This window comes from Populus euphratica, unplaced genomic scaffold (assembly GCF_000495115.2).
Source record: "Populus euphratica unplaced genomic scaffold, PopEup_1.0 scaffold174.1, whole genome shotgun sequence".
Taxonomy (NCBI): domain Eukaryota; kingdom Viridiplantae; phylum Streptophyta; class Magnoliopsida; order Malpighiales; family Salicaceae; genus Populus; species Populus euphratica.
In genome coordinates, this window is record NW_011499935.1 from 508041 (window position 1) to 527934 (window position 19894).

A 19894-nucleotide genomic window follows, 5' to 3' on the forward strand; every position below is an offset into this window, starting at 1 on the left:
AATATGAAAAAAAAAGTGAGTTTTTAAAAAATAATAATTAAAAAATATAAAAAAATAGCAAGGTCAAACTTCTTCCCTTCCTTTTTAATTTTTATTTTGAGTAGGTATGAAAATATAATAATAATTGTTTTTAAAAATATTTTAAAATAATATTTTTAAAATTTACTTTTCTATCAGCATTTTAAAATAATATATAAATATAATTTTTTTAATTAGATTTTTACAATTCTCAATTTAAGCCGTACAATTTAGGTTCATTTCCATTGGTCAGAACGTCAAATAATTTGTTGGGCTGATTCTGTGAACGTAAACGACGAGTCACTCTTGTTTTTTTTTTTTTTGGTTGGTTCAGGGACCCCGATAGCCACGGAACAGATTACAGAACTACGAACCTGTCAGACACTCAGACCCGACAGAAGACGCTTAAAACTAGTCTATCACTATCTTTGTGAAGCCGTCTTTTCCGAACATTTAAGATTAGATTGGAACTGGTTTTGCTCACTTTTGACTCTTCTTTCACTACTTTCCTCCCCCATTCTTCAAACCTTTCAACTTTCAATGGCTTCTTGTAAGTCCCTCGTTCTCAATCTCTCTCTCTCTCTCTCTTTCCACACACACACACATGCTCATTGAAAATAATAATAACAGTTATTATTTCATATATGGATATGTCTCAAGTTATTTTAATGGGTGTTCTGTTGAATTTTCTTTATGGGGCAGTTTAATGTTCTGGGGCTTGCTTCTTTGCTCCTTGTTTCTAATACAGTGAGTTTGAAGGAATTCAAAGATTGCTGTGTGTTTGGTATCTCTCTACACTTTGATATTCCCATTGGCTATACCATTTTTAGTGCGAAGTTTGGGGATCAATGCACGTTGGTGCTTTTCTCTTCTTTTCAAGTTCTTTCATGATACATAGGACCTCAAAAGGCTGGATGTTCATCTCCAGGGATACATAGGACCTCAAAAGGCTGGATGTCCATCTCCAGGCATTCAACTTCCAATATTAATTTAATGCTTACGGTTATTGATACTTTAGAATATTTGTGAAAATAGTTGATATTGCGTACAGTGAATTTAACTTATAGATAGAGTTATTTTTCCCTTGCAACTTAATTGCTCTCCTGCTCTTTCTAGTGCCAAATTTCAAGAACACCCCAAATAGGAGAAACACATGGTTGAACATATCTAAAGCCTAGGGCTTGGTATCCCAAGGGAAGGATAAATAACATGAAATATGCGTTGTATCTGATTCCATAAACATTTCTTTCTATAGCGACTATACAATTGGCCATATATGTTCGTGGCCACCGCCATGAAAATGCCATCTTGTCAAACAACGATGGGTAAGAATTAGATGATTATGGGCCTAGAATAGTACTCATATTTAAGATTATAAGATGTCTTTGTTCCTTTTACGTGATTCAGACGTGTGCTGGGAAAAAAAATTTGACCTGCTTCTGTACTTTGTGCTTTGGTTCTTACAGGTCGCTTAGGAGCTTTGAATGTTAAACTCTCGAAGTTGGATTTTGGTAGAGGAAAGTTTGGTAATCTGCAGCAACGAAGTGGCGTAAGGGTGTGGATGGGTAGGGGACAACTGCAATATGCTGGTATGGCTATATCACATGAATCAGGAAAAGCTTTCAGGTGTTGTGGCTCGGCTTCTGAAACCGAGTGTGAGTGTTTTTTGTTGCTATATCTACACTCTTGTTTAGGTTAACAGGCTGCCAAGTTTTAGTGAGTAGAAGTTCTGTTGAATATCCCCTTGCTCTTTTCATTTTAAACTTAAAATCAAATCTAAAAACTGGTTGATATCTAGTTGTTCTTTTCTTCTTCTTCTTCTTCTTCTTCTTTTGTTTTCCTTTTGAATTCAATCCCTGTTTTACTCAAAAGAACTTCACCAACTGGTAGGTGGAAGGCTTGTGGAATACTGTCTGACAGATCGTCCTTTTTCTATACCAGTATCATCCAGCTTTAGTTATGAAAAACCTTATACATGATGACCTGAAATGCTTCTTGTTTTTCTTCCGAGATCAAATAAAATTATCATTGGAGAAAAAACGAGCATGTGATAGCACTTTTTGTCTTAGAAGTATTTATCACTATTTTTCTTATAATAATGTTATCTTTTATCAATAAGATTATGTATTTCATTTTACATTAGTTCCATTAGGATCCATCTGGGAGTGTAGTAGCTTTCACATTTAGATACTTTTTAAAAGTGCTTTTGCTTTGAAAAAACATCAAATTGATACTTTTTTTAGTGTTTTTCAATGATTTTGATGTGTTGATATAAAAAAAAAAATATTAAGCTAAAACACTTTTAAAAAACACCTTGCATCACAATACCAAACACACATAATGTTTTTAGAAACTTTCAATAAGAAGGTTCTCCATTCCAAAAAGTGGGGACAAAGCCCATTTCACAAAGGGCAAAACCCATATCATCGATGAAAATCTTCTGGTTAGCACTCCACAAACCATATCATCCATAATCATCCACATTGTTTGCTTAATCTCTTAGAAATTTTCTATGCCAAAATCGACTTAAGCATGCACATGCACATTTTTATAGTGGATTGTAAAATGTCTTCTATGAAAAATTTCAAGTGACCTACTGACTGAGAGAGCTTAGAATCATGTGTTTTTTTTTTTTTTTTTTTTCATCCTGAATGAAATTAGTTGCCTTCATTCCTTGCGTTAGTTTAATCTAATTCAGAATGCTCTGATGCATCCTCAAGAGCCTGTTATTTCATTATCATTCAGGTTCTGTTTCCAATCTATAGAATCCTGAATTCTTGAGCAATTAAAAGTATAACAATTGACAATAGTTAGAAATCCCTTTTATTGATCTGATGATTGATTGAAACTGTTATATTTTTTAGCCAGTTGTTGTATTCCCTTTTTTTTTTCAGGGACTACAAAAGAGACCACATCATTGGGTTTGACAAGCCAACTTATTCCAAATTCATCTGAGGTGAGGACCTCATCTTGGTGTTTCATGAAATCTAGATACTGTATCTTTTTCTGTTGTTAAGTTGAATATTTGTTGTTTATAACATATATTCATTGGTTTGTAGGTGATACTCAACAACAATAGGTTGTTTGTATTTCTTTCAATGTGTTTGTTCTGAGCTTAGTGTGCTTGGTTTGTCATTTCTTTTCTTTTCGAACGGATGTGGTAACTCAATTTTGTGCCTCAAATGAAAAAAGAAAGAAAGGCTATGCAGAAAGCAATTGTACAATATCTTACTGATACAAATAGCATTTGATGTAATGATGTCATATCACTCCTGTATGGAAAGTGATAGCACCACAGATCAATTATCAGTTTATTAGCTTGTTTTATACAATTATCGCTTTTATGTAGATTTTCCCAATAATTTTTCTTTTCTTTTCCTTTCTATCAAGTATTATAAATTGGACACATGGTCTCACCAGGTAGATGGTTAATTATTATTAAGAGCAGGCTGGTCACTTCAGATTCAATTTGAGTGGTGAAGACATTCCTTTGTCAGGATCAACGACTTTTTTTTTTTTTTTATACTGATTCTATTTTATCAGTTGTCAGCTATATGTAGCATTAACCTCTTGTCAGCTTTCTTCATGCCTGTTTGAATTTTAAATGCACATATCCAGTTGGACATGAGCTTTTGTTTCAAAGAAGGTTGCTTGACTTTCTGGTTCTGAAGGTGTCTTTCAAGATGAGTCCTTGTCTTCATTTTTATTTACTTGGTGGAAAATGTTCTTCATAGGATATCATAGAGGGGTGGAGAGAGTTTTGGTAAAAGGTTTGCTAATGGCATGGAAGGGTGTTGAGGTGTCTGACCTGCAATTTGCAGATGACACTTCCATTTTCTGTCTAATGATAGACTGGATGTAGGCAATGTGTTTTATTTTCTCAAGAGTGTTTGAGTCACAGGTGTCTTGAACACAGATTAATATGTCCTAGGCATCTGAGCCGAGGATAAATATGCCTTAGAGAGTAAGGGTTTGTCATTTGGTTGTGTGAGAAGATGCTGAATTTTGTTTCCTTTCCTTTCCTGTGTTTGGAAGTTTCTGTTTTATTGAAACACATATTGGTTAAATTTCATCTGCAGATTGAATCTTTGGTCACTGAAATATGCAATACAACTTCAATAGCCGAGTTTGAATTGAAAGTAAGCAGGTTATGAACTACTCTATATCCATTTTTCACCACTTGAAAGTAATTTGGATTTCTTTTGCCCTATTCTGTAGCTAAAGAGGATAAAAACTTCGTATCTATTTTAAAATCTGATGGCGTTTCCTTCTACCTCTTCTTCCCCTTTCTCACTGATTGTTAGCTTGGTGGGTTTCGGCTTTATGTGATGAGGTATTTAACTGAGAAAAATGAACCTACACCTCAACCCCTGTCCCCTCCTCCTCTTGTTGTCACTGTGAAAACTACCACTGATGCATCTGATCTCAATGGGTCAGCTTCTACATCTTTAGCCATCTCCAAACAAGAGCCTTCTTTTGGGGGGATTGTATCATTTCTTGATAGAGCTGCTGATGAAGGCTTAATGATACTGCAGTCTCCAAGGGTGAGGACCTAAATTGAAATGCTTCAAAACTTCTTTAAGCAAATGTACTTAAGTCATAAATGGTGCAGGTGGGGTTTTTCCGGAGATCTCGAACTATAAAGGGAAAACGTGCTCCCCCATCATGTAAAGAGGTACCAGTTCATGAGGTTTTGTTGTAAATATCCTATTATGTACAGTCAAGGATAGAGAATAGTAAAATGGCTGATAGCATTTATATATGTGAACATGGTTGGATTGGAATCATGAAGATGATCCCTTTTCTTGCTTCTGTTTTTTCATAGCATTTAGAATAAGCATATTATTTGTTTATAATATAATTATCCTTGGTATAAAACAAACAACAAATGATTCAATTTCTTTAACACTTATTGAATAAATTGCTAATTATTTATTGTTTGTAGCACTGTAGTAAATTGATCTTAAAAATGATTGGTAATCCTCAGTAAATGTCCTGTTTCCTTGGAGTTAATTAGCAGAGGATTGAAAGGTGAGCAGAATTAAACCAGCTTCATTTCAAATTTGTTTTTCCTTGTATCAATCTATAATATACAGGTTCTAGAATTGTAGTGGTCATTAGCTCTTCTATTGCACCTTGCAAATTTTCAGGGGAAAAAAAAAAGAAAAGGAAGAAGGAAAACAGCTAATGGCTTAAAGTGTTATTTGTGCTTATCAAAATCCCTACATTACCCTTTCTTTTAGCTCTTAAATATCAACTTTTCTCTCTGTTTCTCTTCGCATGTCGTAATTTCTTATTGGCAACTGAATATTAGAGAGAGAGAGAGAGAGAGATTCTGTTTTGTTTTATTTATTTTTTCCATAGCAAGAGTAACTAGTGCAACAGCAACTTTCTGGAAAACATAAAACACAAGGAATATATTAATGGGGCAATTTCTGGTTAGATTCTATGAGCATGGGGTTTTAGGGTTTAAAATCCTTTGCTTTGGTTATGGGTCAGTACCTGTCTGTTGGTTGCTTTCAAAGTAAACCTACGTTTGATCTTTCTTTTGCCATAACATTTCTGCCATGCAGTGTCAAAATGAATGCTAACAATTTTCATCTGCTCAAACAGAAGCAAATAATAAAGGAGGGTCAAGTGCTATGCTACATTGAACAACTTGGTGGTGAACTCCCAATTGAGGTTTGGTCTTGACTCCTACCATGATAGAAAAAAAAGAAGAAAAAAAAAAAACTCTATCAGTTCTTTAAACCGTCTGTTGTTTTCCTTGCTGTGCTATTTTTTATATCACTTGCAACAGTATCAATTCTTTCTATTTGATTTTAATTTGAAAATACTAAATATCATGATCGTAAAAAAGAACAAAATATGAAAGTTACTGTCCTTCTTGATGCTGAGTTTTTCTTTATTCTTTTTTCCTTCTTAACGTTGGCTAAAATAGACAATGCAAGTCCTTTATTTGTTCGCATGATTTCTTTTCCAGTCTGATATATCTGGTGAGGTCATCAAAATACTACTAGAGGATGGTGGTAAGTTCTCTGTTCTTCAAGTATTTTTCCGAGGCTTGAGTTTTTGTCAAGTTTCTTCATTTGTATTTTATACTCAAAAAGAACATAAAAAGCTATACTCATTCGATCTGTTTAACTTGACAGAACCTGTAGGATATGGAGATGCACTGATTGCAATTCTCCCCTCATTTCCTGGGATAAAGAAGCTTCAGTAGATGAGTTGGTTCATCTTTCCTTGCAGTTTTGGTGGTAATGGCATGTAAACGAGTCATTTTGTGCTAGCTCATCCTTAGTGGCGGATATGTGCATTCAAACTTAGGATCGTGGTTCAATGCACATTGTCCAAATGTTGACATTGCTCAGGAGAAGTAATTGAACAGGAATAAAATGGAGTTTTCTCTTTGACTAGGGTAGTATAAAATCTTGCTTCGATGTCAAAATACTGTGAACAAGAACCATGGGTTTATAGATATCTCTGAAGTTATGGCCTCATTTGACGTTCTCATCTTTAGTTGTTTTGACTAGATGAGAAATAGGACCGTGGAGTCCTCTTTGTAACTGTTTGCTGCATCCTAAGCTTAGATTTAGCTTCATTGCAAGCCCAAGTATTATTGCAATTACATTACAATTAGATGTTTTGTATTTATTTTTTTTGGTGTTTTGGTCTTCTTCTTTTTTGGTTATTGATTTTTTCTCATTTTAGTCCTTAGATTACGTGTTTATTAAGATTCAAAGTTAATAATTTATTTTACTTTGTATTTTATATGGTTATTGTTATATCAAAAAAAAAAATCATCATTGGATTAGTATTTGATTGTACAAGATGAATTCTTCATTTTCCTAAAGTTTGAGAGTAAAGGGACTATAATTGAATAATAGGAAAGCATTGAGGCATGGAGGGGAAAATTTAATAATCCAGTCGTGTGAAACAAGGCCAGGAAAGATAGATAGGAAAGAAGAATGGATTCTGAAGGTCACCATAGACCTCATGTAAGAACCGGTGTGTAGATTTTGAGTTTTAATCGAGTTACTGGATTAATTTTATGTAAGAACCGGTGTGTAGGTTTTGAGTTTTAATCGAGTTACTGGATTAATTTTTTAAAAAAATTAAAATAATATTATTTTAATTTTAAAAAAAATTAACAAGTTACAACTAGGTTTTGTTGAGTCAACTAAATTATCGGATCACATCAAGTTTTTTTTTTTTCTTCAACTCGGCTAGTTCCAGTTCCAATTCCAGATTAGCTAGATCTCAGGTCAATTTATCAGGTCGGGCAACTAGGTTTTGTTGAGTCAACTAAATTGTCGGATCACACCAAGTTTTTTTTTTTCTTCAACTCGGCCAGTTCCAGTTCCAGATTAGCTAGATCTCAAGTCAATTTATCAGGTCGAGCTGAATTTTAAAACTATGCATATAACACATGTTGCCTTGTAGGAAAGAGGACGACGCCACTAATTTGATGGCATCAAAGGCTTCACCAAAAAACAACAGGTTTTCCTTAAGCCAAGGCACAAGTGAAACAAGAGTTAGACATTTTTTTTTCTTTTAATTTAGCCCCTAGTTTTTTTAACATATCTTTGATTTAGCCTTATTTTTTTTTTTTAGAATAGGAAGTTTTTCCTCCTTTCAATTTAGTCCTTTGATTTGTAAAATCTCTTTAATTTCATTCTAATTTTTTAATTGATTTTTTTAAGATTTGTTTTTTCAGTTTTATCCTTCAATATTAGATTAGTTGAGAATTGAACTTCATAATTTATTTATTTTGATTTTGCCTTTCTATAGGGTTATTATGATATGTAACAAATGTTCTAACATAAGGTTGATGATCAATTTTTTGATTGCTTATTTTATTAACATTTAGTTAATAAAAAATGGTTTTGGAAAATAGTTATTAAACTTTATTGAGTCCATAACCCGGTTTATGAGTTTAGCGGAGTAACCATGGTTGCCTTGGTTCATGTGTTTGGTAAGGTATCTTTTTTTCTTTTTAATTGAACTCAATTTTTCAACATATAGTTTTAAAAAAATTAGTTTCAGAAAAAAATCATATTATAAAATTTATAAAGTCTGTAAACCTATTTATGAGTTTGGAGTATAGTTTTTAAACTCGACCTGGTTGACGACCCAGGATAATGACCAGGTTACGGGTCAGCTAGGTTGATCTATCTAAAAGAAAAGCTTTTGGCCTTGGTTTTCTAATAATGAAAACCAATCACTTACCCCTAACACATAGTATAGTATAATAGCATGCCACCAGCGGCCTTGGTTTTCTAATAATGAAAACCAACCAAGTACCCCTAACACAGAGTATAATAGCATGCCACCAACAACTCAAAACAAAAGTATATATATAAAAAAAAGATCATACCACCAGCTACTTAAAAAGCACATGACTCACATGTAATCTCTTTGTTTGTTATCTTACCTTCTTTTTATATCAGATGCAACTTATTGACATTAAATTAGCTTTTGACTTTAGTTCTACAATTACCTTAATAAAATAAGATTTTCTAAACCAAGCCAGAGTACCATTCTATTGTTTTCCACACTACTTTGACATGTTTTCTATAATCACATGAACAATTTTTATGCACAAAAAATGCCACGTCTTCTCCTTCTCTCTCTAGCCACAACCCTTATGAGTGTGTTTTTAACATATTGACCTAGATTACTCGATTTACAGGTTTGACATGTTTACTAACTAAACCCAATGTCTTTTTTTTTCCTTTTATTTTTTATTTCATCCTTTAATATTTAATTGGTTGGAAAATAAACTTCATGATTTATTTTTATCTACTTTTTATAAGGTTATCACAATCTCAAAGAAACATGTATTTTAGGGTTGATGCTTGATATTGTAAGCATCTATTTTTTTATCATATAATTAAATAAATATAGTTTAAAAAACCAAAGTTATTAAACCTAGTAGAGACCATAACTCAAGTCGCAAGATAACTACGGTCGATCCAATATGTTGTCGTCTCATTAATTTTTTTTTTTAAATTATCATCTTGAAGTTGTTTTGAAAGGTAAGCCACGTTTTAATGGGTCATATGGTTTATCTTTAGACCCATGAAATTGATCGATTCACATTAGATGAGCTTTACTCACCTGAAAAACAAGTCATTTTCAAGAGTGATCATTTTCAGTTCGGTTAAGTTTTTATCAAAAAACATAACCAAATCGGTTTTTTTAAAAAAAACCAAAACCGATTTAAATCGATCGGTTTTGATTCGATTCAGTTTTTCAGTTTAAAGCTTATAAAACTGAACTGAACCAAATCAAACCGGTTAATTTTTTAAAAATTCTAATCGGTTTAATCGGTTTTTTTTCACGGTTTGGTTTTTCCTGTTAATGTTTTTTGTGTTTTCTTGGTTTAATCAGCTTTTTAGTTTTTTTTGCTCACTCCTAGTCCTTTTAACAAGATAGGAGACCCTCTAATATTTCAGTCATCAAATATATAAGGAGTGGAATGTATGTATGTGTAGAGAAAGAGTTTGTGAAGTAAGGAGAGTAATATATAAGGTAACTTGACTGAGCCTTGTCTCATTTTATGTTTTTTACTTAGTGACTTGTGATATTTATAGATACCATATGTTACATAAGTTTACCTAGTACGAGAAAAAATGATAAGGAGTATCTTCTTTCTTAGAAAGTTAAGTCATTGGTTGAAGTGCCACATTTTTTATTGGTAAGTTAGATCGTACTTAAGACTATTTCATTAGTAGGAATGATGGTTAAGCTATGAAAGTTAGCTTAGAATCAAGCTTAAGAACAACTACTGGGGGGAAAGGTGGTCAAGGCAAGAGAGTTTATGTAAAGTCAAACTTAGTGATGGCTATTAGTGGAGAGATTCTTGAAATAGTTTAAGAAAGGTTGTTTACTTATAAGAGAAGGTGGCAAGTATAATTAAGTTAGAATCATTTCTCTTTTTCTTTCCTACCTTTCATTGCGTTTAAATTAGCAGTCGATTTGTACATAAAAAACCTTGGGCAAACAAAGCATAAAAAGCATAAATCTTGTATGTGTAGTAAATTTTGTAACCTTTTAGTATTTTTTTGGATAATAAACCTTTTATTTTGTTGGAACCCAAAAAACTTTACTCATTAAAACATTATTTTTTGAAAATGTATTTCTCTGAATGCACATCCCTAATTAATTGCTAATTAATGCTAACTTGAGAAGTTTACATTTTTCACCAAGAAAATGTTGGTTTCCAGGAACAACATCATATCATTAAAGCATAAGTGAGCATGTAATCCATGAAATGGAAAGGTGACTTATATGTGTGTGTATATGTGTGTGTGTGTGTGTGTTAAGAATAAGTTGTTTAAGATGGTTTGGCATAAATCTAGCATGAATTTGTGAATGACCAAAAAGATATGGACCATAATGTAAAGTGATAATGAACAACTTAACATGAAAATAATTAATAAAGACTCTCAAATATGTGGTATATTTATTATAGTTCAAAAGTATATGTATTTTGGACTTGCACAATTGAACTTTGCCTCTTTTTTTTCCCTGAGGAATTGTTTGTCTTGGCTAGGATGTGGCTCAGGGTTAAGGACGCTAGTCTTTTTAACTAGAGATGCATTTCTCTATTCTTAACTTCATTTGGTTCTTCGTGCTGCCTTTGGAGTTGGTGCATCTTACTTTGCCTTGTGCTTTGGTCTTTCTACCTTTGAGGAGTTGTTTAGGCATGTTTTAGTGTGTTTTTGTTTGAAGTTTGGGAGATATGGCTACACTTGGGCTTTAATCTATACCTTTTATATAGCAACATTGGTAAAATTTTCAATGGCTTAATGTCCAAGCTATGCTTTTGTTGTGGTTGCACTATGTTTTAGACCTTATTTTTATGTATTCTTATGTTAGGGCATCAGAGTCAGCCGAATCATTTGCATGTAGACTCCAAGATTTACATGTTGAGATCACTAAGCAAATTCAAGTAAGTAATGCACAAAATAAACTTCAAGTTGATTTATGTGGACAACATTATGAATTTAAGGTTGGAGACTATGTTATGATATAGATTAGACCTAAAAAGTATCCTTCGAGAACTAATTAAAAATTACAGGCATATAGTGTTGGGTCATTCAAAGTGCTATAACAAGTTGATCCAGATGCTTATGTTATTAATTTACCACTTGATTTTGAAATTAGCTTAATATTTAACATTAAGAATCTAATTACATACAAGAGACCATATCTTATTCCAAATGATCACTTTGAGATGCCACCTAATCTCACTCATGATAATCCTATTAAAACATCTACCCCTTTTACTATGACATTATCATAAAAGGATAATATTAATACTATTATGGATTAACAAGTTATTTTTACCATGGATGGTGAAATTCAATGATTTTTAGTTTGTTGGGTGAGCCGATTTAATTTAGATTGCACTTGGATTACTAGAGATACATTGCAATAGATTGATCCAGATCTTTAAGAGTACTATCAAAATTATTCAGAGCTATATTTGATGGGGTTGAGTTTCTTCAACCCCAAGATAGTTAGTGAAAACAATAGATCCATATCGTAGATTACACAAGTATATGAACAAAGATGATAAAAAATAACCCGACCTATCTATTTTGTTTTATTTTTTTAGGTTATTTTTATTAGACAAACTTAATTGATGAGTTAAACTTAATAGTTGGATGTTTTAGAATTATTCTATTTATATATATTTTTTCATTTTTATGAGATAATTTTTTCGGATGATGTGATAAAAATATTAGACTATTCCTCCTGTAAATGCTATTTTTTTTCTAGATTTGTTTCCTTTTTTTTAGCTTCCTTCTTTCTTTCTTTGCTTTTTTGTTTTTTTGTCCTGTATAAGTCAGCACAGGTCATTCAACAGTCCACTAGCTTGGACTCACTGACAACGTGGGAACCTATTAGATATGAAGGAAGCATAGTTACATCATTATGGGTTCATATTTAATTATGCCCTTGAGATCTATTAATACCATTTCCATCTCGTGTAATTTTCTTAGTAAGCTTTCAGACATTAGTTTGAGGTTAATTAGTCCTATTTTTGGTGACTTAACACACTGTGAACTTTGACTCTTCTTGTTGTTTTCATTTTGTTTCACTTCTTTTTACTCTATTTCTCATTCCATTGGTATTTACTTTAGGTATCTGCACAATGCATCACTTGCTAGAGAGACACAGAGCTTTGAAAGCCTCCAGCATCTCGAGAAACTGTATGCATGCTCATCGTATTAAGAAAAGCCCATGTCTCGTTTCTTCAATTAGCTTAGCAACAAATACAAGGGTTAGCCATTAGGTCCCCCTTTACTTAAACAGGCCAGTGTGTAGAGTAATTACCCATCAAAAGATAGTGAAGTTCTATATCCTAATGAGTATAATTGCTAGGAAATAATTACAGTTGAAGTAGATGTGAGCCCCAAAACTATTTGGCTTGCAGAGGTCATAACTGGGGATGATGTTAGCTTGCATTCTAGGTTTGGAGAATCTACCATAAAGGTAGAGATTTGATCTGACTCATGCTCTTGATATATAAAGCCGAGATGTTTAGTTGAGTTCTATAATTTTGGAATTTTTTTTTGGTTCCATGAGGCTAGATTTGGATACTTTTAATTATATGAACGATCTATTACCCATATCAGTTGGTATCTATAACCTGCTATATGTGAACCTCTCCCCTTTTCTTTTGCTTTTGTTTTGGGGTAATTGGTGAAATTAGCCTTCTATTTTTTTAGAAATCGCTGGCAACTATTTTCAACTGGACACAATGTCCCCAAGAAACAATGGGGAGGCTCTTCTTTCTCCTCTACAAATCTTAGCTACCGTATCCGATGAAAAGAAGCTGAAGGTAGCAGTATCCAGCTTTCCTATGAAAAACTCTGTTAATTCTTTAGCGTTCATGAGATGTCATGTGGTGGCGACAGATTCTGCAAGTCCTTGTGGAGCTGTAGGCTTGGTATATTTATATTTCATATACTGTCGAGAAACTCCTTGCTCATATAATCTGCAAAGCTTACTTAAACAAGTGAATCATATGCCAACATTTAGTAGAACAACTTTGCAATTCAATTTTTTTTTTCACTTCCAATTTGTGTCCAAGGCATGAACTTCAAATGCCATTTGTGTCTAGTGAGGTACTCATTCACTGGTTACAAGAAAGAAAATGGTTATTGGGGCTCCTAGTTCTCAAGTTTCTTAGAGAAATCTTATCCTGCAAAGCAAGATAGGGATGTAAATATTCTCTATCTATTGTGCAGATATAAAATTCAAGATTTTTTGATACATTATAATGGGGTTTATGTTCTTGGTATTAAGTTGGCTTTTTGTTATTCAATGATCTCTTCTGTTTCAGACATGACTAAGGAAAGATTGACTACAGTAATGATTGATATCTGCAACCTTCCCCTGCTTATTGAATCCCAAATCGCAAGAGTTGGACCAGCCACAACAATGGTGTTATCATCCTGTGCTCAGAAATTCCTTGAAAGAAACATAATCAAATAAAGATTCAGCAGTATAAGAATCGTTCTTACACTATAAAATATCAATACCAAATACCATCTTCTCTTTACCATTAAAAAAGTCATGTCATAACAACTTTGACAATAAAAACAATTGTATTTCATATGACTAGATGTAGAGATAAACAATAACATAATCAGTTCTGAAATCATACACCAGTCATGATCCAAGTAAAAAATCTTCCCTAGTCTGTAAGCCCTGATCATAAATCAAAAGTATACGCTATGTTTCCATACCACAGGATTCGTATAAGGTTTGAATATCATGTTATGTTAAAAAAAACATGTGTTAATTATCTAGTAGGTCGTCAAGTAGTAAGAATTTGAGACCAAAAAATTTGCTTCCATATGATCTTAAGTTCGAGCTCTGTGATTGCTAATATGATAGCTACTAGAGGTTTACATGATCATTAACTTGAAGGCCTGTGGAATTAGTCGAGATGTGGGTCATTAACTTGAAGGCCTGTGAAATTAGTTGAGATGCGCATAAACTGACTCAAATATCTATATTAATCAAAAATAAAAAACATGAGTGATGTTAAACTTAAAGTTTGTCATTATCAATTAACATTAATAACAATATTTAAAGAGGGTTACATAAATAAAAGAAAATTCTAAAGAAAATCATAAGATTGAATATCTTCATGTGTATTTATTATTGAGCTTTCTCTTTAATTTTCAATTATTTTTTTATGATTTTGGTAAATTTTTAACAATTTTTTATGATGTTTTTGATAGAATATGATTTTTATTTTTTTTATTTTATGAAAAAGATTTATTATTTTTTCTTAATGTTATGAGAGATTTTGTCTTTGTAGCCCTATTTATTTATTTTTTTCATTAATTTTATTCAATCACTTTTCTATACATGTTTTTTATATTATCATCTTCTTAAATAAAATATTTGTTCCAAGATATAACATTATTAATTAAATACAATTGAATTTATTATTCATGTTTCAAGATCAGATATCTATTTCTCAACTTTTCAATATAGTTTTTTAGTTAAATATCATTTATTTTTCACATAAAATTATAAATTTTTTTTGAATGTATGCACCTTTACATGATATATTTTTCTTTGATTTTATTTAATTGTTTTTATATGTATATATGTTTTTATTATCATTTAATTATATAAATAATTTTTTAAAATAAAATTATTAGATATAACTGACTAAATCAAATATGTTATGAAATATATCTTTATCTTTTTATTTTTTAAATTTAATTTTTAATTTTTTTATTAGAAAGCTTGGGTCAGATAACTAATAATAATAATAATAATAATAATAATAATAATAATAATAATAATAATAATAATAATAATAATAATAATAATAATAATAATAATAATAATAATAATAATAATAATAATAATAATAATAATAATAATAATAATTTATAATATCTGACTAGGACATGATAGTCAAAAACTCTTTTGATGAGGCTATTTTCGTAATTGGAAAGTCAAGTTAGAAATGCTTTCGTGTTTCTGCCACAGGCCTCCTTAGCTTGAGCCTCAAGTTGGGGAACATTTGGTCCCAGCTAGCACGAGCTGGGTTTGTAAATTTCCAGCTGAAATCGTTTCCCATTCAACAATGGACCATCCAATATTTCCTCCCAGAATGTAGAATCATACAAAAAGTAAATTTTGTATTTGGGAGTCACTTTCTTTTCTTCTCAAATCAGCCCCTCTGAGTTTTCTTGATTTTGGGCTGTAAGTTTTTTCCTGTATAAGAACTCCAAGAAAAGTACTGAAAGATAACTTGTTTGGATATCTGGAATGAGTGATTCTGCACCTTCTTGCAAATACTTTACTTTTAGTACCCAAATGGTTCATTCTGGTTCTCAATGCTCCACTCAGACCAAAGGGTTTGGGATTGTATCTAACATTGGAGACCCCTTAAGGAAGAAACCAAGAATTTGCGAAAATAACGCTGGCCCAAGTTCTAAAATGCTTGTGGGAAAAAGCAATGCCATGATGACTAGTGGTGGCAGCTTCAAGACCCAGTTGTGCATGAAGTTCAGAACAGGGCATTGCAGTCATGGAAGCAAATGTCTTTTCGCCCATGCTGTTTGTGATTTGAGAAAGGCCCTGCCTAACTTGAGAAGGGTTGTTTTCAATGAGGATAAAAATCTCTGTAGGATGTTCAACTCTGGCAAAGGATGCACGTATGGGAATAAGTGTCGTTTCCTTCATGTGGGTCCTGAGAATTTTCAGAAAAATTTGGGCCAGAACTGGGAGAGTTCAGCTATAAGCATTGGAACTACAGGGACTGCTTCTTCAGGAGGTCATAAAAAAGGGTTTAAGAAAACAAGGCTTTGTAACAACTGGGAGATGACTGGAGGCTGCCCATATGGCAAGGTGTGCCACTTTGCTCATGGACGACAAGGTATTCTAGTACCTTCACTTACCATAACTATCATTTTAGGCATGTTTAATTATGGGCATGGTTTAATCTATGTTATAATTAATTATGTTGTTCACTTCTGTGTGTGCGTGTGTGTGTGTGGCTGGTGTTTTGGGATTATTATGTGGATGGTAGATTTTGATTTGCATTTAAGCATTATCAATGGGATTAGGGTCTTCCAAATTACACAGTTGTTACTATAATTTAATTGGCCAGTATACAAGATATTTAAGGAGTCTATACAGTGCAACTCCATGGCCACAATTGTTATATCTATGTGCTATTATTGTTCTTCGCTAATTGAACTTTAATCTGTAAAAGGCCCATGTCGGTATCTTTTAATATCCTAGAGCTGGAAAGCTAGGCTGTTTCGTGATCTCTCCCTGATGAAAACCAAAAGGAAGGGTTATTCAAATATGAAACAACTTTGTGTTGTTGGCATTTGTTCCAATTCTTCTTTCGCCAGTCTTGGTAACTTATTGGTGGTGATGGAATTCAATGTTTTTTTTATTTTAATTAAATTACTACAGCACGCCAATTATAGAACTTTACAGTCTCTTAAAATCAAGAAGTTAGAATTATGTATCCTAGAGTAAATCACGGCGCTGGCTATAATGGAGCTGTGTCATTTTTCTGGAAAGAACCATTGGGTTGTCTTATAAAGCTTTCTGTGGCAAGAAAAGAAAATCTTTTTATGATTTTCACAGTTTCGGTCTAAGTTAATTCTGTTCATGGTGCTCTGAGTTTCGAAAGGAGTTGTCCAACATGAAGTGAGCTGTTTCTAGTCTTAGAATGAGATAATGAGAAATTAAATAAAGAACTTGAGATGATGCGCCATTGGCTTAATCACACAAACGAATGACATTTCAACGTGATCTTGACTTCTTTTGCTCAAAGGAAACTGAATGGCTCCAGCACCCCTAGCATGGCAAACCGTTCTATCATCTCAAAAGAGGCGTTTATAACCAAAAAGTCATACATATTAAATTATAATTAATTCCGTTAGTTCATGTTAATGGGTCCCAGTTCAGTAATGGCCAAACCTTGATTATGGTATTTTTCTGTTTGCTTGGAACCTGCTAAAGATAACACTTTTGGTTGGGTAACGTTTGTTGTTATTTCCTTCTACAGAGTTAGAGAAGTCTGATGGCAACATTGCATTGGCATCTGGGATTGTTCCAACTAAAGCTTCAAATTCTCTTCTTATGGGCAAGGATGACATTGGTTCTAATCACAAGCATGAAGCGCAGGCAACGCATTGCATGTTCAAGTGGAAAGCACTCAAGAAAACGAGGGGTATATATGCTGACTGGATAGAAGATATGCACCTTCTGCATAGCTCACTGAATGAAGTGGAGAGCTGAAAACTTTACTTGAACAGTCTTAAATAGATAAACAAAAAATTCTGTTGGATTTAGCTCCCTTTTCCCATCTTGATTTCTCTGTTGTGGTTGTCGGAGGATCTTGATTGATTTCTCTCTGATCCTCTGTCATTTTGGTTTCAGATGTAAAAACATCTCGTCTGAGGAGTCTATATGTTATTTTGAATGCTATCTGTGTCATTTTAACAGTATCATACATCGATATGAGGAGAATGAATTTTTCTTCGCATAACTTAACAAGTAAAGCTGCTCTTATATAAAGGGTCTCCTGAGTAAAGCTGCTCTTATATAAAGGGTCTCATGCTAGAGACTTCCACAGACTCAGGCTGCTTTTATATAAAGGGTCTCAAGCTAGAGACTTCCACAGACTCAGGCTGTCTGGAGGAAATGGAGAGTTGAGCTGTTCGTAAATTTCTTATTCATTTACTTGTCATGGTTTTGCTCTAAACTTCTTGGAATTCTTGTTCATCTTCTCCTTCTGAAGCTACTGCTCTCTTTCCTCTCCCTATTGTTTTTTTTAACACATTGATTGTACTGCTTTACATAACTCCATTGATGGGATTACATTTTAACAAGTCATTATCTATTCTAGTGCCTTTTCGTTTGAGTTGTAGAAACGTTGACTTACTGCCAAAAAAATAAATAAAAAACTTAGTATGCATGATTGTTGGGTTGACTTACTAGGCCAATCAAGACTCCTGTATCAGTGGTTGGACAAACAAATTATCAAGGATGTTTCTGCTTCAGTTTTTTATACAATTATTTGGATTGAAATAGCTAATGAACTTCAAAGAATTTAAAATATAATTTATATTATTTTTTATTATATTTTTTAAAGTAAAACCTTTTGAGTTTAAAATTTATATATATTTATATTATTTTGTGTTTAAATTTTATTAAATAAATAGAAAAATTTAAATTTATAATTGTTTAATTATTAAGGTTAAAAAATCAATTTAATTCAATAATTTAAATTATTAAATAAAATTTTATTTATATTATTCAATAGCAATTGTGTTACATGTTGGCAACATGAAAAAGAAATTATATCATTAGTAGGTTTGCCAGAATTGTCTAAACTCTCTCAAACTCTTCCAATAATTTCCTCCCTTTTTTTTTTCTTTTTTCTTTTTTCTCACAAACACGATTAGGGTTTGCCTGAATTGTCTAAACTCTCGCAAACTCTTCCAATAATTTCCTCCCTTTTTTTTTTCTTTTTTCTTTTTTCTCACAAACACGATTAGTGTATTTCCAGTCTCAATCTGGCAGGCCAGACCTTCTTTCCGTGTCTGCATGGCAACATTGGGCAAGCAACTCATCTTTGTAAACTAAGAGAAAATTCAACAATTCGAGAAACTCAGTAGAATTATAGGGTTCAGAAATGACATGCGGCGTAGATTTGTCATTTGTCAAAGCCAAGAAAGACAAAATAAAACGGGCTTGAAGGGGAAGAAAAAGCAGTGGTTTGAAAATAAATTGGATTCGAGGACCGAAGTTATGGAAACTGATCTGAGCAAGTTGACGCGTGATCGTGATGCCCAGCAAAACAAGAGCTACTGGTCCAGGTACTAGAAGGGAAAGAAAATAGCTAGAAAGCTATCAGAATTGAATAATCTCAGTATGCAGGGAGAAAAATTTGACTTCATCTTCGGTAGAAGAAAGACTTAGTCAATGAACACTCTCTGGAACAAATTGCAAGTGGGGTCTATTTATTTTTTAGATTAAATTTTTATCGCAAATTGCTTCTCAACAACATTGACTTCATCTTCGGTAGAAGAAAGACTCAGCAACCCAGATGCCTATAACTTAGTCAATGAACACTTTCTGGAACAAATTGCAAGTGGGGTCTATTAATTTTTTAGATTAAAATTTTATCGCAAATTGCTTCTCAACAAAAAATACTTTAATATAAAATATTAATTTATTTAAAATAAATTATGGAAGGATAAAAAATTAATTTTAAAAAACTGTTAGTTAATATATTTTATAAATTCAAAAACTCTCAATCCCATATTGAAAGATTACAAATTTTTCCTGTAGGTTAAATAGTTGAAAATCTAGAAGTCAGAATTTCATTTGTAGGGTACTAAAATTTTTAAAGGAGAGAGACCCTTCATTAAGTACGCTTTAGATTTAAGCCATATGTGTATTCACCCGGTCTCAAAACTTGTATTGTACAATAATTTTCAAACTCATAAAGTTTTTTCTTTTCAATTGGCCTATGAACAAATTGTCTAAAAAATTATCTTCCTCTACCTCAATAATTTTTTATTCAATGAAATAATGTATGTTATAAAAACAAAAAAAATAATCATATTTTTTATGACAGGTAATTAATGTTAATATATTATAATTAATTTTGTATCATTTTTTGTTATAATATCTCTTAACTTTTAATTGTTAAATCGTGTAGTTTAGTTTTTATGGTTAATTTCTTGTTATATAAATTTAATTTATTTTAGTTTTTATTTGCTAGGCAAAAGATGATTCTGAATTTTATATATATATATATATATATATATATATATATATATATAACGTGTTTTGCTGT

The 19894-nt window shown here is 32.3% G+C and overlaps 2 protein-coding genes across 3 annotated transcripts; both read left to right on the forward strand.

Annotated features, from left to right (window-relative positions):
• The first annotated feature begins 400 nt into the window (after positions 1 to 400).
• Positions 401 to 6626, forward strand: LOC105136405 (Single hybrid motif superfamily protein). Of its 2 annotated transcripts, XM_011041721.1 has the most exons (9): positions 401 to 568; positions 1485 to 1673; positions 2913 to 2974; positions 4098 to 4157; positions 4323 to 4562; positions 4631 to 4693; positions 5632 to 5700; positions 6002 to 6047; positions 6171 to 6626. In XM_011041721.1, exons 1-9 carry the CDS (start codon positions 559 to 561, stop codon positions 6239 to 6241), a joined length of 810 nt encoding a protein of 269 aa, XP_011040023.1. In that variant the 5' UTR covers positions 401 to 558; the 3' UTR covers positions 6242 to 6626. The 2 variants fall into 2 exon arrangements, with proteins under 2 accessions (XP_011040023.1, XP_011040024.1); XM_011041722.1 differs by lacking the exon at positions 401 to 568 and having other exon boundaries at positions 1592 to 1644.
• An 8418-nt stretch (positions 6627 to 15044) lies between these two features.
• Positions 15045 to 17575, forward strand: LOC105136406 (zinc finger CCCH domain-containing protein 39-like). Its single transcript, XM_011041723.1, has 2 exons — positions 15045 to 15943; positions 17093 to 17575. Exons 1-2 carry the CDS (start codon positions 15334 to 15336, stop codon positions 17323 to 17325), a joined length of 843 nt encoding a protein of 280 aa, XP_011040025.1. The 5' UTR covers positions 15045 to 15333; the 3' UTR covers positions 17326 to 17575.
• The last annotated feature ends 2319 nt before the right edge of the window (positions 17576 to 19894 follow it).